The 26,967-nt window shown below is 56.0% G+C and overlaps 1 protein-coding gene across 2 annotated transcripts in view; it reads left to right on the forward strand.

Annotated features, from left to right (window-relative positions):
* SORCS2 (sortilin related VPS10 domain containing receptor 2) overlaps positions 1-26,967 on the forward strand; it is a 461,158-nt gene that overhangs the window by 352,677 nt on the left and 81,514 nt on the right. For both annotated transcript variants that reach the window (XM_019453778.2, XM_019453779.2), the window contains exon 4: positions 23,717-23,881. In XM_019453778.2, coding sequence (XP_019309323.2) covers positions 23,717-23,881 — 165 coding nt within the window. The remainder of the gene's footprint in view (positions 1-23,716; positions 23,882-26,967) is intronic.

The raw sequence follows: 26,967 nt of genomic DNA on the forward strand, positions 1-26,967 counted from the left end.
GAATGGAGGCGTCAGGGCCAGAGTAGCTGTGGGGTTGGGCATGGGCTCCAGAGCGGTCAGGTCGCCGCCCCGTCCACTCAGGACAAGCTTGGGGACGTAGATGGGGTGAGCTGGCTTGAGGGGCTCTGCCGGGCACCCTCATGGTGACCATGTCTCTTACACATCGCTGGTCACGCCCCCCACCGGCCTGTGTGGACAGACGCCGTCGGCTCGAAGACAAGCACCGTCTGTCTCCGACTTTGTATTTTATTTTTGGCTAATGCAACTTGGCATTTTATTTTCTCTCATTACTTGCAGTTGCGCTCGAGGCGAAAGCTCCAGTAAATCTGTGACCGTCATCATCCTCGGGCCTGGTTTTCAATCCGAGGCTGATGATTAGCCCACTCTTGCCCTCTCCCTAGACTGCCTCCTCGGGGCCCCCGGACTAATTATGGCAAGGTGCGCTGACCAAAGTTCTGTGTCGGGACTTCTCTGGAAATCTTGCAGGCCCTGAAAGTACACAACATCGAACGTGTTCAGAGGATGCGGTTAGCTGTGTCGGTGGGGATTATGGGAGAAGGGGACCTTAGAGGGCACGCATTCTCCCCCACCCCGCCGCCTCAGCCCCGCGTGTGTGTGTGTGTGTGTGCGTGTGTGTGTGTGGTTTCTCAGAGGTCTTGGGGTGAAGGGGGGGTGGCTCAGGCCTGGGAGGGGGGAGGGCGTGGAGACAGGACGGGGCAGCTCTCCCAGGTGGGGGTGAGATGCCCCTCCTCCTGCACATCCCTAGGGCCCCCGAGCCATGTCTTCACCGTCTCCCTGCTGCCCTGCCCGCCCCCACCCTGTCCGGCCAGTGTGGGGGCAGGGGAGCGGCTGGCCTCTCCCCATCTCCCCAGCCCCTGTGCCTGCAACAGGTGCACACGGGCGGGGAGGAGGCTGTCGTCCGCAGCCCGCGGGCCCTCCCGAGACCCAGGCCTGCGGTGCTGTCCTCTCCCCCTTCCTGCGAGTCCCTGCAGGACCCGGACCCCCCGCCCCTCCCCCCGCCACCGCCTCAACCTCAGCTCTCCATCAAGGGCCCGGTGTGCTGGAAGAAAGTGCTATCAGCAATAACCCTTCACATCGCTACAGCGATTTCCAATTTGCCGTGGACTTCCACATCCATTATACCGTTTAATCCCGCCCCACGGGTAGCCGCCAGGACGAGGGAGATAATACAAGCTAAGGTCTGGTACAGGGCCTGCCCCACCGTAGGCACCTGCAAAAAAAGACAGCTGTAACTCTAGGGGTGGGGAGAGGGAGGGGAGGCAGGGGGAAGAGGCAGGAGGACAAGCATGGGCAAGGGGAGGAGGGGGAGCGGGGAGCTGTTCTCCCAGCTGGACTAGGACAGGGGCCAGCAGCACGGGCTCTCAGGCCAGTGCTCCCTGTACCCGAAGGCAAGGCCCTTCCTCCCGCCCCTCCCTCCCAGAGAGGAGCCATGGGTTCTGTCAACCAGGAGGGCAGGTCCCAGGGCCAGCCGGGCCTGCAGATGGTGGGGCCACTGCACTTGGAAGGGGAGTCTAGCATTCTGGGCAGAGGGAGTGCTTGTCAAATGAATGAACAAGCATTGGGGATCCCAGGCTTGGCCAGCTTCCTGAAAAATAGATCTTTATTCCACTTGATGGAGGAAAATGTATTAATTGATGCCCCATCTCTGCACACACACAAAAATGCAAGGGGACCTCTTAGGCGACCTGAATAACCCAAAGAATAAGACAGAACAGCGAGGATTGAGGACAAAGGGAGGCAGTGGACAGCTGCTCCATGGGGCTCCTGAGTCCAGTAATCTCATGCTGTCCCTTAGAGGCCACATGTTCCCACTCAAGGAAGGTGGGAAGTCATGTCCTCCAACAAAGGGGCAGTGCAGCCCCGATGCCTCCATAACTCTGAGGGTACCCAAGGAGCACATGCATCCCACATAATTTCATAGGAAGGGCCCTCAGGAAAACTGCTTGTGGAAATATTCCAGGCACTGGACAATAGGAGTCCCTCCAATTCCATACCCGTTCCTTGATTTCCTGGCACAAGCTCCTACTCAGCACGCAGACGTGAGGCCCTGAATGCTGGGTCTGGACTCTGCCATCCTGAAACTTGAAATTCACCCATCTACTCAACCATCCATCCCTCTCTCCATCCACCCTCCATTACCTGCCAATCCATCACTCACCAGTCCATCCATCCACCCATCCATCCATTCATCCATCCATCCACCATCCATCCATCCATCTATCCATCCATCAATCCATTCACACATCCATCCATCCATCCATCCATCCATCCACCATCCATCCACCATCCACCCACCCATCCAGGCATCCATCCATACATCCATGTACCCATCCATCCATCCATCCATCCACCCCTCTATCACCCACCGGTCCCTCTCTCTATCCATCCACCACCCTCCAATCCATCACTCACCAATACATCCACCCATCCATCCATCTATCCATCCACCCATCTATCACCCACCAATCCCTCTCTCCATCCATCCATCCATCCACCCATCCATCCATCCATCCATCCACCCATCCATCCATCCATTCATCCATCCACCATCCATCCATCCATCCATCCATCCATCCATCAATCCATTCACACATCCATCCATCCATCCATCCACCATCCATCCACCATCCACCCAACCATCCAGGCATCCATCCCTACATCCATGTACCCATCCATCCATCACCCATCCACCCACCCTTCCATCCATCCATCACTTGCCAATCCATCACCCACCAGTCCATCCATCCATCCATCTGTCACCCATCCATCCATCCATCCATCCACCCCTCTATCACCCACCGGTCCCTCTCTCTATCCATCCACCATCCACCCATCCATTCATCCATCACCCTCCAATCCATCACTCACCAATACATCCACCCATCCATCCACCTATCCATCCACCCATCTATCACCCACCAATCCCTCTCTCCATCCATCCATCCATCCACCCACCCATCCATCCATCCATCCACCATCCATCCATCCACCATCCATCCACCATCCACCCACCCATCCAGGCATCCATCACTTGCCAATCCATCACCCACCAGTCCATCCATCCATCCATCTGTCACCCATCCATCCATCTATCCATCCACCCCTCTATCACCCACCAGTCCCTCTCTCTATCCATTCACCATCCATCCACCATCCACCCATCCATTCATCCATCACCCTCCAATCCATCACTCACCAATACATCCACCCATCCATCCATCTATCCATCCACCCATCTATCACCCACCAATCCCTCTCTCCATCCATCCATCCATCCATCCACCCATCCATCCATCCATCCATCCACCCATCCATCCATCCACCCATCCATCCATCCATCCATCCATCCATTCACCCTCCCCACTGAACACTGATTTATCAGAGATTAATCTGACAGTGCTGTAGGTTCTGGGGATACAGCACTGAGAAAGAGACGCAGCGGCTTAAAATCAGGGCCAGCACACACACAAATTGGGCGGGCTTTGCACTGCACAAGGACACTTTGCTGAGGGTGAATCGAGCTAAAATTTACTTGCCAGGCTATGAGCTCTGACGTGGGCTGCCTTGGCCTGGAGGAAGGGGAATCTTTTTCCTGGTATAAAGGGGCCAACATTCCTTAAGGCACTTTCCCTGGGGGCTACTTCTACCTTTTTTAAATGTGCATAAAGTCCTTGGTCAGGCAACAGCAGCCCTATTGCATCCTGGGCAATCTCAGAGGGAGGGTGTTATATCCCTGCCCCACTCCTGACATACCAGTCAAGTGTCCCTGTGCCTTGATGTTGCTTTTCCAGCACCTGAGATAACTTTGTCCCAAAATAACGTTCCCCAATGAACTCATTCATCCTTCAAGGACACCTCCTCCAGGAAGCTCTCCTTAACTACCCTTGGGAGGCTCAGTGTCTCCTCTGAGCTGCCACAGATCCCCAAAATTACCCGCATCAGGTGCTTACCACTCATTGTAGGCGATGAAGGGCCACTCCTGACCTCAGGGCTGGCCAGAGGTGACCAGCAGGCCTGTATCATCCACCCCTGTGGCTCAAGTCCTTCACAAGGTTGCCAGATTGAGCACACACACACAAAAGACAGTTAAATTTAAATTTCACATAAGCCACGAATTATTTTTAGTATATCACAAATATCGCACACATACAGAAAAATGCACAACATGGGGGAAATACCTATACTAAAAGGTTACTTGTTTATCATAAATTCAAATGTAAGCAGGCATCCCGTGTTTTCTGTCAGCCTTCCCTTCAGCTGGACCCCAGCTTCCAGGAGCAGGTCTCCAAAGTGAGGTCAGGTGTGCTGGGTGACCCCAGGGTCACTGCCCCACCACAACAGCCCCAACCAGAGAACAGCCTTCATCCAGAGGCTTCCTTCACTCTCTCCGTCCAGGCTGGTTGGGATGTCTCTTCTGAAAGTCCCCATGCGTGCCTACCTGCACACACACACATGCACACACACACGCACACACAGCCTGAGCCCCTGGCTGTCCCTCCATCGTAGCCGGGCTGCCCTCCGCATCATCAGTCACCCACCACCCCATGAACCCCAACAAGGCTCCTGCCTGGGCCAGGTTCTAAGGAAGCCCCATTTCCGCGGGTTGGACAGGTCCCACTAGGCCAAAAAAATGAGTTCAAGAAAGTAGCCTCAGCCCTGGATAGATTTTTTTTTCTGCTTAATTATAAAATCCATTGCAATAGAAATCACAAAACAGAACAACTTGGCTATTATAGGGACACTGCTTTATACTCATAACTTAAAGAGCTTGTTTTAAAAACGGACTGTAAAACCACTTAATTACTTGGTTTTAAAGCCAGCCATGTGGAAATTATGTTCCCTCGGTGTCCGTTTTGGAGGTGATTTCTGGCAAAGAGAACTCCACAGTGGCTCATTTTGTGCCAAGCTCCCCGGGGCTGCCTTGCATGTACGCAGCCCTGTGTGCTCCCTAAACTGTTCTCATGGCCTTTGTGAGCCTCGCAGGGTCCCAGCAGTTAGACAGCTGGTCACCCCTAAAGGTGATGAGCCCAGGGTCCAGCAATAGGGTCCTTGTGGTGCCTGCCAGGCAGCTCCTAAGAGAGGCCAGGACCAAGTTCTGAATATTTTGACTACAAATCTTACAGTCTTTCCACCATACCTACCTGCCATCCATCTATCCAACCACCCAGCCGTGCCATTTATCTGTTTATTTACCTATCTGTTGGTTGCCTCATACACACATACACCTGCCCACCCATCCATATATCCATTCATATCTACATATATACACACATCCATCCATCCATCCATCCATCCATCCATCCATCCATCCATCCTCCCATCCACCCATCTATCCATCTACCTATTTGCCCATATGCCCATCTATCCATACATCCACCTCTCTATCTACCTGTCAACCCATTCATCCATCCATCCATCCATCACCCATCCATCCATCCATCCATCCATCCACCCATCCATCCACTCATCCATCCATCCATCCATCTACCCATCCATCCATCCACCCACCAATCCATCCATCCACCCTTCCATCTATCCATCCATCCATCCATCCACCCATCCATCCATCCATCCATCCATCACCCATCCATCCATCCTCCCATCCACCCATCTATCCATCTACCCATTTGCCTATATGCCCATCTATCCATACATCCACCTCTCTATCTACCTGTCAACCCATTCATCCATCCATCCATCCATCACCCATCCATCCATCCATCCACCCATCCATCCATCCATCCATCCATCCATCCCCCATCCATCCATCCATCCTTCCATCCATCCATTATCTATCCTTCCATCCATCATCTATCCTTCCATTCAACAGGCCCTTATACAGCTCCTCATATGCTGAGTTTCTGGGCAAGCATTGGGCTGGGGTGGGAATAGAATAGATTCCCTGACCTCAAGTTGTTCACAGCCCAATTAGATCACAAACCACTCTCCTATGGCGGAATAAGTTCAAAGTGAAGATGTGTGTAAACTTCAATGGGACTGCGATGGGGGATTGGTCACCATAATGGAACAGGAAGCATTTCATGGAAGAGGGGACATTTGGGTTGGCCTTTGAAGGATGTATAGGTGTTGACCATGTGTAAGAGGAAAGGGTATTCTAAGCAACACCTCCAGTTCTGAAGTTCAAGATCAAGAACCTTGAGCTCAAAATCTGGCTCCACCCTCCCGGGCTGTGTTTCTGGGGATGAGTCTATCTTTTGAGCTCAGTTTCCTCACCTGTAAAGGGGAGAGAATCGTTTTTACTCTGTGCCTCCCACTGACCGTCTGTTCTGCCTCACCTTCTTAGCTCAGACTTCCGCTTCAGGGTTCACAGCCGAGGAGGTGGGATGTTCACCAATTCCTCCAGTTTCCCCCTCTCTGGATGACCCTACCCAGTCCCACGGTGTCACATACCACGGACACCCACAAGTTAACCTGCCAACCCTGCTGTCCCCCTGACTCCACACTCAGGTCTCCTGCTGTCCCCACGACACCTGGATGTCATGACTAAGGGGCATCCCAGACATATCATGCTGCACTCAGAACTCTCCAGAGGAAGGTAACACCCCAGGCAGGCTGAAAGCCTGGAGGTCACTCTTGACCTCACATCAAGTTCTGAGCCGCTGTGTCCCAAACAAACCACCCTCGTGCCCGGTCAGCAACCTGGTGTGAGCCACTCCCCGTCCTAATGCCCTCCCAGCAGGCACTCCTCTTAAAATAGCCCAGAAGCCTTCTGGCCAGCAACACCACACTTGGACTGGCCACCTCTTCAGTCCCTGCTCAGGGACGGGAGGGAAAGTCTCCTATGGGGAGGGTCTCCCGTCCTGGCATCAGTGTTAGGTGGCCAGGGGTCCTGGCTCGGCCCCCTGGGGCCTGTGGACCATAGAGAGCTGGCTCTCCCTCCTTGGATGTCAGTGTCCCGGACAGTAAAGTAAGGCATTTGGACTAGATGGCGTCCCTCCCTGTGCACCAGCCACCGAGTCTGCGGGTTCCCTGCCCACTGTCCTAAGGGGGTCAAGAGACTCCACCAAGAACAAGGTTCGGGCTGACACTCACCCCTCAGAATGCACTGGTGTTAGGGGCTGCTTTGAGGAACGTACTTGTGTGTGTGTGTGTGTGTGTGTGTGTGTGTAAGCATGCCCGCACATGTGCTGATGTATGTGTGCATCCGTGCATACGTATGTGTGATTTAAAGCACGTCCACATGTTGCACCAATAAAAAGTGATCTTGGCCCGATTTTGTCAGCCCTTCCCCCACCACCGCAGACACGCAAGCATCTGTATGAGTCTTTCGCCGGCTCCTGCCCCTCTTCTTCCTCTTCTGTGTCCTGGGCTGGGGACCACTGGGCATTTCTCAACCGTGGCACTTCTTTTGCTGCTAAAAGTTTTGATCCTGCTAGAGAAGAACAATACAGGATCACTTGCTTTCCCAGATCAGCCCCCCTCCCACAACATCACTATTTATTATTTTCCCTGGTCTTAAAAATATGAGACAAATGGCCTGGGCTTTTGCTGAGAACAGAGTTTGCCTTTCTTATGTGACATGGCTCCTGGTGTGGCTGCTAGTCTCCAATGCTTTCTGAGCCTTTTATGCAGCCAGGTTTTCATAGCGGGTCCTCATCCACTCCCACAGCATGCACTAGGGAGTCCTACCTGCCACGTGCCAGACCCTGGGGACACAGAGTGGCCGAGACAGCCAGAGCCCCTGCTCTTTGGGAGCTCCCCACTGGGGAGATGTCTGCTTTGAGAAAAGGAAGCGGCCTTACGTCAGGTTTCTCAGAAGCAGAGCCTGAGGCAGGGATTTGGTGCAGCTGATGGGCTGAGGGTAAACACTCAGGAGGAACCCGAGGGAAGAAGCAGCTGAGGAAGGACGTGCTCTCAGGCAGAGTCAGACGTAGGCCTGATCTGCGGCAAATTCAGGAGCACAAACCAGAGTTGCCCCTTTGAGGCAAGGAGACCAGCCTTCCCACCCCCTCCTCACCGAGCACTGTCTATGGACCACCAGGGGAGGGTATAATTTCCCAGATGAGAGTCTCCTGTCAGCCGAGGGCAATTTTCTGGGGAAGGGGCCAGCTGGGAGATATTGGTGGCCGACACCCACAGTATACGGGGCTGGTACACCCCACAGTGTCAGCCATGAGGCAAAAGCATCCTCAAGGCAGGCCTTTGTCACAAGTGCTCGATGCTGCTGACAAAGCCGGGCTTGTCTTAGTGTCTGTAGGTTGGCCTGCTGATTGGAGCACCAGGAGTTATTTGCCATTTTCTTGCCAATTAGAAACTGACGTGCTGGCCTGGGGGGTTGGTAAGTGGAAGGACCAGGACTGAGGGTCCCACGGCAGGGCCCCTTTCCCACTGCTCCGTTGCGGTCTCCCACCTGAGCAGGCAGGCCAGTGTCCCCGGCTCTCCTGCTCCTTGGGCAGGAGGACTGCCCCGCGGGAGATTCCAGACCACCCTGAGTGGCCCACCTCCAGCCGTCCCTCTCCTGTCTGCCTGTCTGCCCCGCTCCCCATGGTGAATTCACCACCAAGAGGCAGTCCACAGAGGGGAGGTGGCAGGCGGCAGGCCATGAATAGCACAGGCACCCAGATCTGGGTCCCATCCAGCTCTGGCTGTGTCAGGAGGGGGCTCCCATGTCCCCCGTCAGCCTCAGGCACCCACACCTCCTCTAGCAGGTGGGGTTCTGTGTGCCTTGGGCAGCGTGGCCAGGCCTGGAGGGGATTTGGACGGTCTGCCCAGCTCAGAACCGGCCCATAGGCTGACTTGGTCCACGGGAGCATCAGGAGTGGAGGGAATTTCTCTTCAGGTCTCCAGAGCCTTCTTTTGACGTTCTTGCTCCAAAATGCAGGGTGTGTGTGTGTGTGTGTGTGTGTGTGTGTGTTGGGGGGATGGTGACTGGACAACATCAAAGGTGGTGAAATATGTTTTTTAACATCAAACCCTTTTGCCAAACAAAATCTTATACAGAAACCCAATCAATACATCAAATCAGAGAAGGGCTGCTTGGCTGGGGGCCTAGAGCCTCCCCATCACCCGCTCGGCCTCCTCTGAGCTGACAGACCTCTGGCCGAGGTGGTGACCTCTCAGGAAAGTTGGGGTAACAACGGAAGAGCCTCTCGGGAAGGGCCAGTGAGCGAACACGCACAAGGCACTCAGAGCAGCGTCTGCCCGGGGTGAGCGCCCCCCCTTCCCATCCTGTTACTGTTAGTGTTGCGTTTGCTGCGTTTGCTGTTGTCAGCAGCACGACCGGTGTCATTGCCATGATGACTGCCCGGCCTGGTGGGTTCTGCACAAACCCCACTGTCACACCTGCACACCATCACAGCGACCTGTGAGTCATCAATCAGTCAGTCAGTGACTCGGGGACGGTGTGGGATTTTCATGGCATCCTGGTCCAAGTAGGGCCCAGAAAGACCCACGTCCTGCCCCAGGGTGCAGCCTCTCACCCAGCTTGGCTCCCAGGAGGGGGCCTGCCTACAGAGCAGCCGTCAAGGAGAGCCAGGGATCACGGCCCTCGTCACCAGGCTGCCGGGACCTCCTCCTGCCACTCTACCTGAGGCTTGGTAGAAGTGAGAGACCAGAGCGGGGAGCCAGGAGGGTGGATGGTGTCCCCCTCCTTCTCAAATGGTGGGGTCTAGCCTCCCAGGACCACGGAACTGGTTCAAGGTCACACTGCTGTGTGCGCATGGCCAGAATTCAGCGTATGTCTGCCCGATTCCAAAGCCCGTTTTTCTGTGCCTTGGAGGGCTGAGCTTTTTTACAAAGAGAAGCACTCACGTGGTCAGTGAGGTAGGGAGCCCCCCCCCATCACTGGAGGCATCCAAGCAGAGGGGCAGGGACACGGTTGTAGCAATCCAGCATCAGAAAGTTGTGCTGGTCTGGCCGGCACCCCAGCCACCGGAGGCTCTGAAATGGCCTGCCACCTATTTGGGGCCGCCCCTGTGTCCTGAGTGACAGGAAGAGGCTGGACCCGCCCGGCTCCTCCTTCTCGCCCCCCACCTCCTCTGATCTGTGCCTGTGGGAGGGCGTGTGGCCAGCCTCCACCTTGAGCGCTGTGGTTGGGGGGTCCCGGCAGCCTGCATGCCAGGAGCTTATTCATACTGCTCCATCTGGAAACACCGGCCCAGATGGTTCTCCCCGGAAGCCAGAGCCTCGGTTCACATCGGTCTCCGCACGACCGCTGAGACCCCTCGGGAATTCTCCAGAGCTGTCTCCCCAAGAACGTTAATTAAATCGTCATCCACTTGTGGTGGAACAGTGACAAGGAATGGACAAAGGAGAGTACTCCCCTCTCCCATTATCGCTGTGTGTTTGTTCAGTTCACCTACCGCTCGGGAGGCTGTTCTGACCCCAGGGCCACTCCCTGACCCTAAGGAGTAGGAGCCACACGACTCACTGCTGACTGATGGCACATGACTAAGAGGACAGAAAGAAGGGATGGAGAATGGCACCATCCCTCCCCGGGGACACCTGTCCCCGACCTCTGATGATCCGTGGTACCCGGGGACACCAGCCCCCCACCTTTGATGATCAGTGATGCCCAGGGACATCAATGCCCACCTTTGATGATCAGTGGTACCTGGGGACACCAGAGCCCACCCTTGACAATTGATGCCACTACCAGTGGCCCGTGGCTTCCCTGCACTGTCTTCTCTGGTCCTCTCCTCACCCTCCTGCTCACTCCTGTGTCCTCAGGCTCTTCCCCAGCAGCGGGAGGCACTGGGTCCATTTGGTTCACTGCTTTCATCTCAATGCTGCAGGTGAGAGCCAGAGACCCTCAGACTCAGGGTTGCCTCACCCACTGGGCACCCAGTCCTGCCACTGTCACCTTCTTTACACCGCCTGCAGCCCTCTCCCTGCCTCTGCGGCCTCCTCATCCTCCCACTGCACCTGACCTGTCTCACTGTTTCTTTGGTCTTGCCAATGCCCTCCTAGACACCCCCCCCATTGTTGAATGGTTGGACCTCCCTTGGAGTTCATGGTCTTGCCAATGCCCTCCTAGACAGTGCCCCCGTTGTTGAATGGTTGGGCCCCCTTGGAGTTCATGGTCTTGCAATGCCCTCCTAGACACTCCCCCATTGTTGAATGGTTGGGCCCCCTTGAAGTTCATGGTCTTGCCAATGCCCTCCTAGACACCCCCCCCCCATTGTGGAATGGTTGGGCCCCCTTGGAGTTCATGGTCTTGCCAATGCCCTCCTAGAGAGCCCCCCATTATGGAATGGTTGGGCCCCCTTGGAGTTCATAAATGCCCCTTTATGTGCTTTTTCAGTCGTGTCACCACTGTGGTGACTGTGGGCTCCATCAAGCCAAGGGCAATGAGGCTGCCCTCGCTCTGTCCCTGGCATGAGCTGACATTGGTCCCGTGGGCGCCTGAGTAAACAGTGGTGGGAAGGGCACTCTGTGCCCCTTGCCCATCTCTGCAGGTGCGAGGAAGAGCCTGGGTGGAGCCTGGCTCCAGCTGCCCACCCAGGGAGGGTTACTGCCCTCCGTGTGGCACACTTGCTTCATCCATCAGCAGGGAGGAAAGCAGGTAACTACCTCACTGGAGGGTTGTCGAACTACATGTAACACATTCAGTGTCGTGCCTGGCATACAGTAAATGCTCAATAAATGTTATGTACACTCATCTTATGAACAGTGCTGTCACCTACTCTGCATGACACGAAGCGTCTCATTCAGGTGAGCCATGATTCAAGGTGACACCAGCTCCAAGACCTTGATGGGTCTCATCCCGGTGGGGATTCAGGTTCCTCACCCGGAGGAAGCCTTTCAGCTCTGCGTTTACCTGATTCTGTGACCACAGAACCTCAGCAGTCCTGACACCGATGACCGTGGCCTCGGCCTTCCCCTCACCTCAAGGGAAGGGGATGACAGTGGCTTCTAGTTGATGCTGTGACATTTCCATCAACTCGACCAGCAGTGGCAAGGATATCTTGGTGTCTGTTCCCAAACGTTTGGAGAGCAAGCCTTGAGAGATCCCACAGTTATTTCCAAAAGCCGGACGCTGCCCGAGTCACTGCTGAAAAGGCATAGCAGGTACTGACATACGTTCTCTCGCTCCCTACCGTTCAGTGAGGGGGCAGATAGATACACAAATTGCTCGCAGATCTAATCGTACACGGTTAATACAGCCGTCCTGATAAAAGACAGTCTTCCAGAACACAGTCACTCTGGAGAATTAGCCGTCCGCCACCCTCCGCCCAAGCAAGCAGGCTTTTAGCTTTGTCTGAAGACAATCTTCAGACAACCAAACAAAACACAATTAAACCGTTTTCACTCCAAAACCTCAGCGTAAGCCCCTTTAGAGAACAGAGATCATCAATAATGACGGGGGAGGGGCGGCGGGGGACCTCTCATTTCACGATGCTACGGACAAGTGTATTAATAAATCAAGGCTGTAAAATATTGGTGATGAGCTATTTTTTATGGCCTGAAATATGTTTGCCTTATCTGGTTACTATCGAGCAGACACAAGATATTCTGAGTCAGCCTCTGGCCGAAGGGAAAAGGTTTGCCTCTCCATTAAATTTGCAAATGTTCTTGGGGATGTTTCCTGGCATTTGAGTGATTGTCAGGTCAGTAATTAAAACCGAACCAGCCCTTGCCTGAAAACCCATTGCATGATTGTGTTTGCGTGGACGTTTTACCAAATCGTGTTGGATGCCTGTCAGTTCAAGTCTTGACTCAGAGGCAGGACGAGGCAGTTAGCGTCAGGCAGAGCTGGGCCAATGCCACGGCTCTCAGCCTCCGTGGGCCCGCACGGGTCAGTGTCCCCTCCACGCTGCTGGGTTTTGTCCGTAGAACAGAGAAAAAACATCTCCCACCTCGTCGCTGTTGTGACCAAAACATGGGAACCCTTGTGCCAGCACCTAGCGCAGGGCCAGGCACATGGCAGGTTCTCAGTGAATGCGATTTCCTTCTTATGGTCCACCCCTGCATCTCAGGTCTATGCAGACACAAGATGGGGAGCCATGAGCCACTGGTACCCACACCAAGGAGGGTGGGTTCAGTGATGATTGCAGTAGGTGACTAAAACGTGCACCGGACTCAACGTGTACAACGTTCCCCTCCTCATGAGCACTTACATCCACTTGGCAGAGGGTGGTCAATGGATTCATGGATGGAGGATGAATGGGTCGAAGAGGGAGGAGTGGGGGGAAATTTGGATAGTTGGCTAGGTTGGTGGTAGAGGGATGGCTAGATGGATGGGTGGATGGACAGATGGTGGAAGGAGAGAGCAAGGGAGGGTGGAAGGAAGGAAAGAAGGAAGGAAGAAGGAAGGAAGGAAAGAATGAAGTAAATAAGGAAGGAGGAAGGAAAGAAGGAAGGAAGGAAGAAGGAAAAAAGGGAGGAGGAAGGAAGGAAGGAAAGAAGGGAGGAAGGAAGGAAGGAAGAAGGGAGGAGGAAGGAAGGAAGGAAAGAAGGGAGGAAGGAAGGGAGGAGGAAGGAAGGAAGGAAAGAAGGAAGGAAGGAGGAAGGAAGGAAGGAAGGAAGGAAGGAAGGAAGGAAGGAAGGAGGAGGAAGGAAGGAAAGAAAAAAGGAAGGAAGGACAGAAGGAAGGAAGGAAAGAAGGGAGGGAGGGAGGGAGGGAGGAAGGAAGGAACATTGGTTGCCTAGAAAGATGGATGGATGAGGGATGGATGAATGAATGGATGGATGGAAGGAAGGAAAGATGAAAAGAGAGAAGGAAATACAGTTGAATTAAAAATATTAATAACTGGGGGCGCCTGGGTGGCTCAGTCGGTTAAGCGTCCGACTTCAGCTCAGGTCACGATCTCACGGTCCGTGAGTTCGAGCCCCGCGTCGGGCTCTGGGCTGATGGCTCAGAGCCTGGAGCCTGCTTCCGATTCTGTGTCTCCCTCTCTCTCTGCCCCTCCCCGTTCATGCTCTGTCTCTCTCTGTCTCAAAAATAAATAAACGTTAAAAAAAATTCAAAAAATAAAAAAACATTAATAACTGTACATAGATGATCTAGAAATCTTCATTTTTTAAAATTTTCTTCCTGTCTTATCTACTCAGTAGAGAACCGAATGTACATTTTTTGTTAAATGTTTATTTACTTTTGAGAGAGAGACAGAGAGAGAGAGACAGAGCACGAGCAAGGGAGAGGCAGAGAGAGAGGGAGACACAGAATCCCAAACAGGCTCCAGGGTCTGAGCCGTCAGCACAGGGCCCGACGCGGGGCTCGAACCCACGGACCGCGAGATCGTGACCTGAGCCGAAGCCGGTCGCTTACCCAACAGAGTCACCCAGGCGCCCCGTACATTCTTATTCTTCTTCCCAAGCAAATTCCTGTCTTCACAAAAGGATGCTATTTATCGTTTTCTCTGACGATGCAGTGAGCACATACCCATCTTAAAACGTCCTGGCCCATCCTGCAGGTATGGGCTCAGCGCCTCTCCCGTGGCAGGAGTGCATTACAGGCTGAGGATGGGACCAGAAACACACTCTAAAGAAAGAAAAACACCCAGAGTCCCGTCAGCTGGAACTGAACAGTGTTTTTAGCCTTCTGGACTGTTTTATTCATCCTCTCTGTATGTGCATGCAGAGACAAGCGTGTCTTTCTGTGCACGCACGCGTGGAAGGCTGGGAGCCACATAGACGTGCTTCCACACCTGTTTCTGCACACCGGGGGTCACTGGCCGCTGTGACCCCCGGTTCATCTTGTCACAGTACTTCCTGAGCTCCGAAACATCACCTGCCTCCTCCGCTGGGATGCGAGGCCCCCGGGAGGGGGGCTCCGTCCTTCCTGTGTGACTTTGTCTCCTGCACACTTAACAGGCCGCAGTGCTCAGAAAACGGGCCTCGACTGAATCAGTGAAGGCCGAATAGGGATGTGCCATGTGTGCCTCCCCCCACCCCCTCGGTGGCTCGGGGCGTATTTCTCTGGACGCTTCTCCTCCAGACGTTCTTACAAATTCCCTGCACTGAGTGCAGGGCAGGTGGGGGGTGGGCATCCCGCCCAGAATAGGACAGCCCACAGACACAGCCGCTCACCCCCTGCCTTGGTCTGCCCAGCCTGCCGCGAACCCCCAAGAAGCGTGTGTGGACTCGAGCGCCAGGGGGAGCCTCGCCATTTTCCACATTTCTTTCAGGAGCTGTGTTGAGAACGAATGTCAGGACGTCTCTCGATCTTAGTTCTGCCCCAGTTTATAGTTTGCCAAGAAACTTTATTAATATTTTAAGATTTTATTTTAGACAGCGTGTGCACGTGAGCAGGGGAGAGGGTCAGAGAGACAGAGAGAGAGAATCCCAAGCAGAGCCCGACGCAGGGCTCGATCTCCGGACCCTGGGAGATCCCCCCTCCCCCAGAGCTTCCCCCCCAGGCCTCAGCCTTCACTGCAGTCGATGAGAAGACAGCCAAGGGTGTCTGGCAAAGTCGGGGGCATTCTAAAGCTGAGGGTGAGGCTGCCGCGGGCGTTTGGGGGATGGGAGGCCGTCTGGGATGGCTGGACCTCGGGTCATGCGACCGTGAGGTCCACAGGGCGAGGTCATGGGGCAGTGTCGTGAATGCCGCACTCAGGAGCACGGGCAGAGGAGACCCTGAAGGGTCCCCAGCAGCGACGCGATCGTGCAGGCTTGCGTTTCCATTAATTCACATCACCCGTGGCTTTTCCAATAACGTCTCTCTCTGGTTTAAGAAAGCACAAAAAAAAACGAGGAGCGCTTATATTTTTCCCACGGAACCGAGAGATGGCCGGCCCACCGCGCAGTGGTGCTCCCGTGACCTCTTCTGTGCTCGTGGCCACCCGAACCGAAAGCGTCGTGTGGAGTGATCGCTCTGGGGGGGGGGGGCGCTGAGTGTGCGGTCAGTGTCCCAGCAGGATGCGTGCAACCACAAGAGTGAGGCGCGGGGCGGGGAGTTATGTTCCTCCTCGGGAGTCACACGGGCGTGTAGAAGGTGCTCCCACAGCTTCTAATATAAGGCCCGAGGACTCAGCCGTACCTATTTGTCTCTGCTTCCTGCCTCTCCTGGAGTCCAAGCCAAGTGCTCTGTGTCCCCCAGCTGGGCACAGCTGTCCGGCCAGGAATAGACTGGGCGATGGGCGATTTTAAATAGATGACCGCAGGTGACACGGATTCCGGGGACTGGGGCGGGGACCCTTTTAGCCATACGCTTGGGAAAGGGCAGGCTAAAATAAAAAATCCTCTCCCTGTTGGAGTTCTGAATGGAAACCAGAGATCTGTTGCACACTCAACACGGAGCTGTAGCAGAGGCAAGAAATAGTTTCTGGATGCTGTTTGTTTCCTTTTATAACTCGGAGCACTGAGAGCTGTGATTTGCGAGAGCCTTGCTGTGAGGCAGGCTGGGGCGCTGGCACCACCTTTTGGAGGAGATGGGCCGGAAACCCTGCCCTGGGAAGCGGTGGGCCGGGGAAGGCGACTTGGCCTTGGAGGCCTGAGCAGGGCAGGGCGGGGCCACACGCGGTTCCCACCGGGGGCGGGGCCACACGCGGTTCCCATCGGGGGGCGGGGCAGGCCAGCAGGTGCGAGCAGGAGGTGAGCCAGGCAGGCTGGGAGGCACAGGCTCGGGGCGAAGGGTCCCCGGAGGGCGTCTTCAGGCCCCGGTTCAGGCGGGTCTCCTGACCTGGCGGGGGGGGGGGGGGGGGGGGGCGGGGGGGGGGGGCGGGGGGGGGCGGGGGGCGGGGGGAGAAGAAAAGGATGAAGAGGAACCGAAAGCCCCCCTCCCCTCCCTGCCTCACCCTGCCTCTTCACATGGCCAGAAATCCATCCCCCCAGCCCTGGACCGACCTGCAGACTTCTGGAAGCCACTCCTGATAGCCCCTGAAGGCGGGAGGTGTCTCTAGACCCTCCCAAGTCCACCGGGACGGGAGCCCCAGTGTCTGTTGCTACTTCCTGGGCAGGTGCAGTCATGTCACTGGCCAGGATGTGTGCCACTGGTGCAGATGGGGAATGTAGGGAGAAAGGACGACGCTGGCCGGCAGTGGGACCTCCACAGGGCACTTGGCCTCTCTGGCCGTGCCCTTGCTCCTGCCCCAGCCCCAGGGGTCATTCCTCCAGGGCACCCTCTCTGCCCTCTGCCCACGTCTGTCCTGGGATCTCACGGTGCAGGGGGCTATAGGCTTCCTGTCCTTGTCACCGCCATCTGTGACCTGCCCCCACAACGTGACCCTGACTCAGGATGGTGCTTGGTGAACTTGTTTAAAAAAAAAAAACAAACCACCGCCATAATAAACCCCGTTATCCCGTACGGCCTGCTTCCGGCACGTTCAGCGTGCCGGCTGTGCCCCAGGGACCCTCTTTTCTGATCGTTTCTGCAGTGGGATTCCTGTCTTCATCTTATAGAGGAAGACACTGCAGCTCAGAGAGGTGAAGCAGCTTTCCCAGGGCTGCACATTTCAGGGGGGCAACCAAGGCGTGAAGCCCAGCTCCGTGTGCCTCCAGGGTCTGCTCTACCCCCCAGACCCCCAGGCTCGCGTTGTGGGCTCGCTGCATTCCTGGGGCCGGCTTCCGTGTTCTCTCCACGCCCGGAGAAGCATCAGAGAGCGGCATCTCAGAGGCTGAGGGTGGGGCGTGAGCGACAGTACCCCGGGGACGGGGCCTGATGCAGGCTGGTGTGTCATCGTCAGTGGGTGGGGAGCAGCGGCAGGGTGGGCCAGCGCACCGAGGGGCACGCGGCCAGTGGGCTCAGAGCTGACGACCAGCAGGAGCTACTGTGCAAAGCAGGCCTCCACCCGGAGGGGGCTTGGGGCTCACCAGGGACGTTGAGGAAATGCAGTCTGGTCCAGCAGGTCCGGGTAGGGCCGAGACTCTGCACTCCTAGCAGACTCCAGTGATGCGGGGGCTACGGGTCCCAGAGTTTATCAGTTGGATAGTTTTGGGGTGATGGGGGCAGGCTCCCGGTGTGCATGTAACCTGGGCCATCACAGGACCTAGGGCTTGGTTTCTCACCTGCATCTGTCTTAAAATTCCTTTTTTTAAAAAATATTAATTTATTTATATTTGAGAGAGAGTGGAGGGGGAGAGAGAGAGGGAGAGGGAGAGAGAGGGAAAGCATTATCAGGGGAGGGACAGAGAGAGAGAGAGAGGGAGAGAGAATCCCAAGCAGGCTCTACATGGGACTCAATCTCAGGAACTGTGAGATCATAACCTGAGCCGAAACCAAGACTCCGATACTCAACAGACTGAGCCACCCAGGAGCCCCGAAATTCTTAATTCTTTTTGAACAAGGAGCCTCCATTTGCACGTTGCCTGGGCCCCGCAAAATTATGCCGCCCGTCCCGGGACCCATGCTCAAATGGGCCGGCCGCCAGTCTGATGAGGCTGTCCCATATTTCTCTCTAACGTGTGGCCTCAGATTTTGAAATACCCAGCCTCGTGGGCCCCCAGAACCTAGAGCAGGTACCATATGCTTCCCCAGAATAGAAAGCAGTAAAAATACACCATTGAAAATAGTCTGGTTCCCAATTCGGAAGCGCAATTTGCCAGCCTCCACGCTGCACGATGCTAATTGATTTGTTTTCTTTGCTCCAGTGATCCTCTCCTTGTCAGCACTTTTTCTTCCCCCATCTTTCCTGGCTTACTTGTCCCACTCTGAGGCTGAAAATAGCGCCCGATCCAGATTGCTGGGCCCCCGGCCAGAACTGCTTCCTCCGTTTCTTTTCTCCACCTTGGTGCCGCCACAGGCAGGGCTGTGATGGAGGGGTGGGCCGTACCCAGAGCCCTAACTCGTGCGGGGATAGCGCCAACCCCCGCTCACTGGGAACATGGCACCCACTCAGTGCCAGGCCCTGTGCTCTGGGCTGGAGGTGGAACAGTGGCAATGACACAGGCCCAGACCGAATGGAAAGATGGACTCCCAGAGAGAAGGACGCTAGGAATGCTGGGCTGTGGAGCAAATAAATGCACAAGACGCTGCAGGAAGGGGCAGAGGAGGGATTGGAGTAACTCTGTTGGAGGATATGTATCATGGAAGGCTTCCCGGAGGAGGTGATGTTTGAAATGAGCCTCCGCGGATGAGGAGGTGTTTGACAAGTGAGAGGGAATGTGTCCTATCATACAACCAGGCTAACCTCATGCTGGGGGCACCTGCAAAGCAGGGACACCAAACTTAAATGAGAAATATTCAGCTTTGTTGAGTTGCCCAGAACCAGGGGCTCAGGAATTTTCAAAGGAGCTGTTTTAATGTTATCACTTGTGGATTCATTTTGAAGTTGTCAAGTCTGATTCTGAATTATCAGGGTTGAGGTTGGGGTTGTCGTGATCCCACTGTGAAGGCACATCTGGGTATCCCCTCCTCCAGGAAGCCCTCCCTTTTGCCCTGTACCTGGATGCTACATTCTCCCGGCTCTGCTGCCACAAAGCCCTGTGCATACCTAAATCTTTGCCTGGTTCTGCAGTTTTAACAACTGCGGAAGAAAGAATGAATGGATGAATGAACGAACGTACGAACGAGACTTCATTGATGTGCGAAGCTTTGAAAAATGGAAGGAAATAAGTGAATGAGAATTTTTATGATGTCGGGTCTCCAGGCTTCTTCAATATCCCTAGGAATGTTTTCCTCCTGAAGGAGGAAAGCAAACAGCTCCTTGGGAGCCACAAATTGAGACGGACTTATGCATTCACACACGCTTTCCGCATCCATCAGGCATGGGTAGCTGACAGCACCTTGTCAAGCCTGTGCTACACGTTAACAGTACAAGATAGGAGTTAAGTCACTCTCCCTAAGCTCAAGGATCTCGACCTACTGGGGGAGGTAAACAAGCAAACAGTCGCCTTGTAAGAACATTTAGAAATGATCGTCACGAGAAAGCACTTCAGTGAGTGGAAGTTGGGCTTCCCTGGCCCCGTGGGAGCCAGGCGTGTGGGTCGCTGCCCTGGGGTGGGGCACAGAGTGTGGCCCGCGATTTGGGCGGATGCTGAAATGAGCCGGGCCGTCTCCACGAAGAGGGTGAGAGATCTGGGTGATTTGTTTCTCTCCTCCTAAGCATCCCGGGAGGCCAGGGGCAGCTCAGAACCTTTAGAAGTAGAAGCAGGCTGTTTTCTGGCAAGAAAGGCCCAGGAGCCAAGAAGAGCTCCCAATAGCCAGAGCTGGAGCCTTTGGGCAACAAAATAACAGAACCGCATTGAATTACAACTCAGAGTCTGACATAAATATTCATGAGCTCATAGTGATGTAAATAGATGCTTGAATAAGCAAATGGGGGAGAAGAGACCAGTCTCCCAGCAGAAGAATTCACCAGAATGCACATAACTCGAGTCTCTGCCTTCAAAGAGGGAGCGGCCCTCCCCCCGGCAGATGTGGGCTGTGCCTGGGGACATCCTCCAAAGGGACAGCGTGGACACGGCGAGAAAGTGAGTTCCAGTCTCCAGTGACCACACGGCCAGCGAGGCCAGCACCGCGGCCACGGGCCCCCTCGAGGGCGTGCACTCTGGACCCGCTGCCTTCGGGATGGTCCTCACCTCTGTGCCCTTCCTCCCAGACACCTGTAACCCCAGTGACACCACGAGGAAAGCGCACACAAGCTGAAATCTAAGAGGCAACCGGCACAGTACCCGAACTCCTCGAAACCGTCAAGGTCATGAAAAACCAGGAGACAGTCTGAGAAAGTCAGGGCCCAGAGGAACTCCGGGAGACGTGAGGACTGAATGTCGCGTCGGGTCCCGGATGGCGTCCTAGACTGGGGAAAGCCATTCGTGGGGACACTGGTGGGACGCAGTGTGGCATTCAGAGGGTACATGTATATGCTGATGCTGATTCCTTAGCTGTGACGAATGTCTGATGCTGATGCGAGATATCCCAACAGAGGAAACCGGGCGGGGCCGTGACGGGACCTTCTGTACTATCTTTGCAACTTTTCTGTAAATGTAACACGATCCTACACTAAAAATTTTATTTAAAATAAGAAAATAAAGCCCTTTTAACTCCACCACTTAAAACCAACCACTGTCAGGGTCTCCTGTATTTCTTTCAGTTCATTTTTTTAAAAATATTTTTAATATTTATTTACCTTTGAGAGAGAGAGAGAGAGAGACAGAGCACGAGCAGGGTAGGGACAGAGAGAGAGAGGGAGACGCAGAATCGGAAGCAGGCTCCAGGCTCTGAGCTGTCAGCACAGAGCCTGACACGGGGCTCGAGCTCACGGACCGCGAGATCATGACCTGAGCCGAGGTCGGATGCTTAGCGGACTGAGCCACCCGGGCGGCCCTTGTTTTCGTGTTTAAGATTCCACCTGTAAGTGAGGTCACGCAGTATCTGTCTTTCTCTGACTCACCTCCCTTAGACGGCGCCCCCAAGATCCGTGCATGTCGTCCCGTTTCCTTACGGCTGGGCAATAACACCTCCGTTCCAATTTCTGTACCCCAACACGACCACACTTACCGTGGACAGAATCGTAACACGCCGTCTTGCCCGTGTGAAATCCATAGGAATTGTACTTGCTCCTGAGTCTGTTCTCTGCTCCTTTCCACGGGGGTCTAAGCCCCCTTGTCATGAAACGTTTCCCGGAACCAGTTTACATGACGCCGGCTCCCCAGCCGCTCCCAGCCCCTCCGCTTCTCCTGCGCAGAAACCACACCAGGAGGGACACCTCCGACCCCGTCCTCCCCCACCTTCCAGGAGCACAGCCTCTGAGGGACCAGGCTCCGGGAGTGCCCTGCCCTCCTCCTTCAGACCCTCCGTTTGCTGGGGTGGGGCGGGGGGAGGGCGCCGTGGCCCAGGAGACCTGTTAACATATTAGCAGAGCTCCTCGGGGTTCCCCTGCAAAGGGCACACTGGATTCTCATTTGTAGAGACATTTATGCCCGCGTGTTTCATCATCTTCTAGAGGGATGCTGGGTGTGGGAAGGCCACACGAAGGGGGCTCAGCGCCCCACATCCTCCCCCCGGGAAAGCCGGGCTCATCTGGGCCAGGCTAGTCCCACCCCCTGCCAGCACGGCACCCCGCTCTGTGCCTCAGTTTCCCCATCAGCCAAGCAGACGTGAGAACTGCCCCTTGGAGCTCTCATGAGGACGGTCTGGTCACACCTGTGTTAGACTTGCATTGCAGACTGGCCCGGTGCCAGGGGCCGATTATCTGTCCCATTTTACAGACAAGGAGAATGAGGCAGAGGAGGGTAAGTCAGCTTGCTTGAGGTCACAGAGGCATGGGATTGGAACTGGGCTGTCTGTGGTTGAGTGTGCCCCCAGCCCCCTACTCCACCAGCACGCGGTGTCTGTCCATTCACTCATTCATTCGTTCACGAGGGTGTGGAGTTCACAGGCCCTGCAGGGGTGGGGGCGGGGAGGGGGGCAGCAGTGGACTCCACAGGCCTGAACAGCGGGCAAGAGCTTACCTCCAGGAAGGGTGGTGAGCTTTTGATGGGCCAATACCGGGTCCCCTGCAGCCTTGAAGCAGGGGACTCTGCCGGGCCCAGGGGTGGGGGGGAAACAGAGGGGGCAGGTGGGGTGACTGCGGGTGGGTGGACCGCCCTGGCCATGGCCAGGGTACAAGCAGGAGGCAGCGAGGGAGGCTGGTCCAGGAGGGGCCCCGCCACGGAGCTCGCAGTCTCCTTGGGGCTCTGAGGAGCCCAGAAGTTTCCGTGAGGCCTGAGGGTAGGAAAACCCTCAGCTTCTCCGTGGGGACTGGACCTACCAGAAGAGGGTGGGCTCATCCACACTGCGGGGGGCTGACCACGTAGCCTGGGGGGCCACCCGCTCCCAGGGCCAGGTGCCCGCATCACCTTCCCAGCCCCCCAGCTGGCCGATGCCCTCTGGCCTGGGGGAGGGGCGGCGCGGAGGGAAGCCTCTCCCTGTGCCCCTTTTCTCTGTCTCTGAGGGTTCCTGTGGACCCCTGAGTGTAGGCGGCAGGTCCGACCTGTTCTCACCCGGGGCTGGCCTTTCCTAACCTTCCCGTAAGACGTGGGACACCCCACAGGAGGGTTTATACCTGTGCACTTACCTGAGCAGAAAAGTGGGCAAGTCCGGAAAGGGCCCCACAGGCCGGCTTCCAAAACAGGATGCGCCCCTTGGGGCTGTGGCTTTCCCGACCCTCCAGGCGGAGCTGAGAACGGCCCTGTGGGACCCCCACCCACAGCGGCCACCTGCAGAGGGGATGCGCCTGATGGCATGGTCTGCTCCGTGGGTCACTCGTCTGTCGCTTCCAGGCCTGAGGTGCTTAACTCGATCATGTCTGTGAAGAGCCTGTCCTCAGTGAGGGTTAGGCTGGCACATCCTCCCGGGGGATGCCATTCGACCCGCTGCGGCGCCCTCTAATTAGGGCCTCACGGAATTTGCCAGGAGGCCACCCCTCCAGGCCCGTCTCCCCTTGGCCACCTCACCTCCGAGGTCCGCTCCCCGGCGCACGCTGTCCCGGGCCACGCCCGACCCGGTCCCGCTCTGTGCCTCTGTAGACAGCCCTGTGCCAGCCTCTCCCCGCACCTGCTTTGTCTCCTCGGGGCACCGGTCAGCCTGGGAACGGTACTTCCCGCGCGACGGGTGACGTGTTGGCTCGTCTTTTGCTGCCCCCACAGAACGGATCATTTACCGTGGAAACCCCCGGCTCACTGTCGGGGCCTCACCGTCCCCACGACACCCGCCCGGCACCCCGGGCTGGGGAACAGCTGCTGAGCAGGTGAACAAACGAGCGGATGAGTGACGGGTCAGCACGAATGGGCAAGGGCTGGCCACCGGCTGCTTCCCGCCCTGCCCTCCGCGGTGTGCAGCGGGGAGGCCTCACGTCTTCCCGGCTTTGTGTTTCAGGTCGTCCTGGTGAGCTCCTCACTCAGCGACAGGGACCAGAGCCTGTTCCTTAGCACGGACGAGGGGGCCACCTTCCAGAAGCAGCTCATCCCCTTCTCCGTGGAAACTCTGATTTTTCACCCCAAGGAGGAGGACAAGGTTTTGGCCTACAGCAAGGAGAGCACGGTGAGCAGGCCGGGGCTGGAGCGTGGGTGGTGTCGTGGCCAAGTGCAGCCGTCCCCCCGAGGTCTGGGTGGTCTGGATGCCCCCGCGCTCGGCCGCCTTGCGTGGGAACCAAGTGCGCTCAGCACAGGTAAGTGTGTGAGACAGGATGGAAAAGCAGTAGGTGATTATTAGGGTTGTTCCTCTCTGCCTCCCCTCTGTGTGTACCAGCCCTAAGGCTTCTTCCATTTCTAGAACATTCCACACACCCTCCCATGCTGGGCCTTTCCAGGTCTTTCTGCCAGCCTGGGATGCATGTCCCCTTTCACTAGGAAAGTGGGGCATCCTTCAGATCCCGTCTCTGTGTCCTCTCCTCCGGGGGCTGTGTCACCAGGGCCCCACAGGGACCCAAGGGCACCTTCCCGGGGCAATCGAGGGGAATGTGGCGGAGGGCTCTTTCCAGGCCCAGGGGGTAGGAGAGACTCAGGGCAGGTGCCAGGAAGGATCAGTCCCCACCCCAGGTCCCGAGGGCTGGGGGCGAGGTGCCACAGGAGAGGGCGAGAGTGGTGGAGGAAGGAAAGGAGCCCTAGAGTAGCAAAGGCCAGTACTGGCTTCTGGCAGGGCTGTAGCTAATGACCACAGACTTGATGGCTTACAAAAGCAGGAGTGTGGCCTCCCACAGTCCTGGAGACCAGAAGTCCAAAGTCAGTTTCACTGGGCCATAGTCAAGGTGTCTGCAGGGCCTTGTTCCCTCTGGAGGCTCTGGGGGGAACCTGGCCTTTTCCAGCTTCTGGCATTCGGTGGCTTGTGAAGGAACCACTCATCTTCAAAGGCAGTATCTTCCTCTCTCTATCTGCTGTGTTTTCGGAGACAGAGAGAGAGAAATCTGAGAAATGTGAGAAATCTCCCTCTGCCCCCCCCCCGCCCCTCCCCAAGTAATGCAGGAGAATCTTCCCATCTAAAGATCTTCACTGAATCACATCTGCCAAGTCCTTCTTTGCGCTATAGGGTCACAGGTGTGGGGATTTTTCAGCCTGTCATTGTGCAAGTGAGGCCCCCAGAGTCTCTGGCAGGTGCCCAGGAGGAGGCCAGGCCCGGGACCGGGAACTCAGCCAGGGTGAGGCTGGACAGTGGACACCACACAGGCCACAGCCCCCAGGGCAGAGAAGTGCGGAGAAGGGCAGAACATAGTCTGGAGGCAAATGGGAGTGGAGCTGTCCATTCCAGAACCTTGCTCTGCGACCCCCAGGCCTGCTTGGGCCCCCTTGCTCCACACGCCTCCAGGCGCCAGTGCACCTCTTTCTCAGGGCTCATGGCAGTGTGCCTGTGTATCTGTGATATTATTTGATTACTGTCTGGGTAAAGCTCCTCGAGGGCAGAGACTGTCCCTAGTTTTTCCACCATTTTGTCTCAAGTTTCTGGCTGACAACATTGATTGGATGGATGGATGTTGAAATGCAGATGGATGGACGGGTGGGTGGGTGATGGGTGGGGTTGGGGGACATTGATGGTGGAGGTAGATGGATGGATGGATGGATGGATGGGTGATGGATGGGGCTGGGGGACATTGATGGAGGTGGATGGATGGAGGGCTGGGTGGGTGATGGGTGGGGTTGGGGGACATTGATGGTGGAGGTAGATGGATGGATGGATGGATAGGTGATGGGTGGGGTGTGGGACATTGATGGAGGTGGATGGATGGAGGGCTGGCTGGGTGATGGATGGGGCTGGGGGACATTGATGGAGGTGGATGGATGGAGGGATGGGTGGGTGCTGGGTGGGGTTGGGGGACATTGATGGTGGAGGTAGATGGATGGATGGATGGATGGGTGTTGGGTGGGGCTGGGGGACATTGATGGAGGTGGATGGATGGAGGGATGGGCGAGTGCTGGGTGGGGTTGGGGGACATTGATGGTGGAGGTAGATGGATGGATGGATGGATGGATGGATGGGTGATGATGGATGGGGCTGGGGGACATTGATGGAGGTGGATGGATGGAGGGCTGGGTGGGTGATGGGTGGGGTTGGGGGACATTGATGGTGGAGGTAGATGGATGGATGGATGGATGGATGGGTGATGGGTGGGGCTGGGGGATATGATGGTGGAGGTAGATGGATGGATGGATGGATGGATGGATGATGGGTGGGGCTGGGGGACATTGATGGTGGAGGTAGATGGATGGATGGATAGATGGATGGATGGATGGATAGATGGGTGATGGGTGGGGCTGAGGGACATTGATGGAGATGGATGGGTGGATGGGTGGGTGGGTGATGGGTGGGGCTGGGGGACATTGATGGTGGAGGTAGATGGATGGATGGATGGATGGATGGGTGATGATGGATGGGGCTGGGGGACATTGATGGAGGTGGATGGATGGAGGGCTGGGTGGGTGATGGGTGGGTTGGGGGACATTGATGGTGGAGGTAGATGGATGGATGGATGGATGGATGGGTGATGGGTGGGGCTGGGGGATATGATGGTGGAGGTAGATGGATGGATGGATGGATGGATGGATGGATGATGGGTGGGGCTGGGGGACATTGATGGTGGAGGTAGATGGATGGATGGGTAGATGGATGGATGGATGGATAGATGGGTGATGGGTGGGGCTGAGGGACATTGATGGAGATGGATGGGTGGATGGGTGGGTGGGTGATGGGTGGGGCTGGGGGACATTGATGGTGGAGGTAGATGGATGGATGGATGGATGGATGGATGATGATGGATGGGGCTGGGGGACATTGATGGAGGTGGATGGATGGAGGGCTGGGTGGGTGATGGGTGGGGTTGGGGGACATTGATGGTGGAGGTAGATGGATGGATGGATGGATGGATGGATGGGTGATGGGTGGGGCTGGGGGATATGATGGTGGAGGTAGATGGATGGATGGATGGATGGATGGATGGATGGATGATGGGTGGGGCTGGGGGACATTGATGGTGGAGGTAGATGGATGGATGGATAGATGGATGGATGGATGGATAGATGGGTGATGGGTGGGGCTGAGGGACATTGATGGAGATGGATGGGTGGATGGGTGGGTGGGTGATGGGTGGGGCTGGGGGACATTGATGGTGGAGGTAGATGGATGGATGGATGGATGGA

This window comes from Panthera pardus, unplaced genomic scaffold (assembly GCF_024362965.1).
Source record: "Panthera pardus isolate Hobbes unplaced genomic scaffold, ASM2436296v1 HiC_scaffold_13, whole genome shotgun sequence".
Lineage (NCBI taxonomy): Eukaryota > Metazoa > Chordata > Mammalia > Carnivora > Felidae > Panthera > Panthera pardus.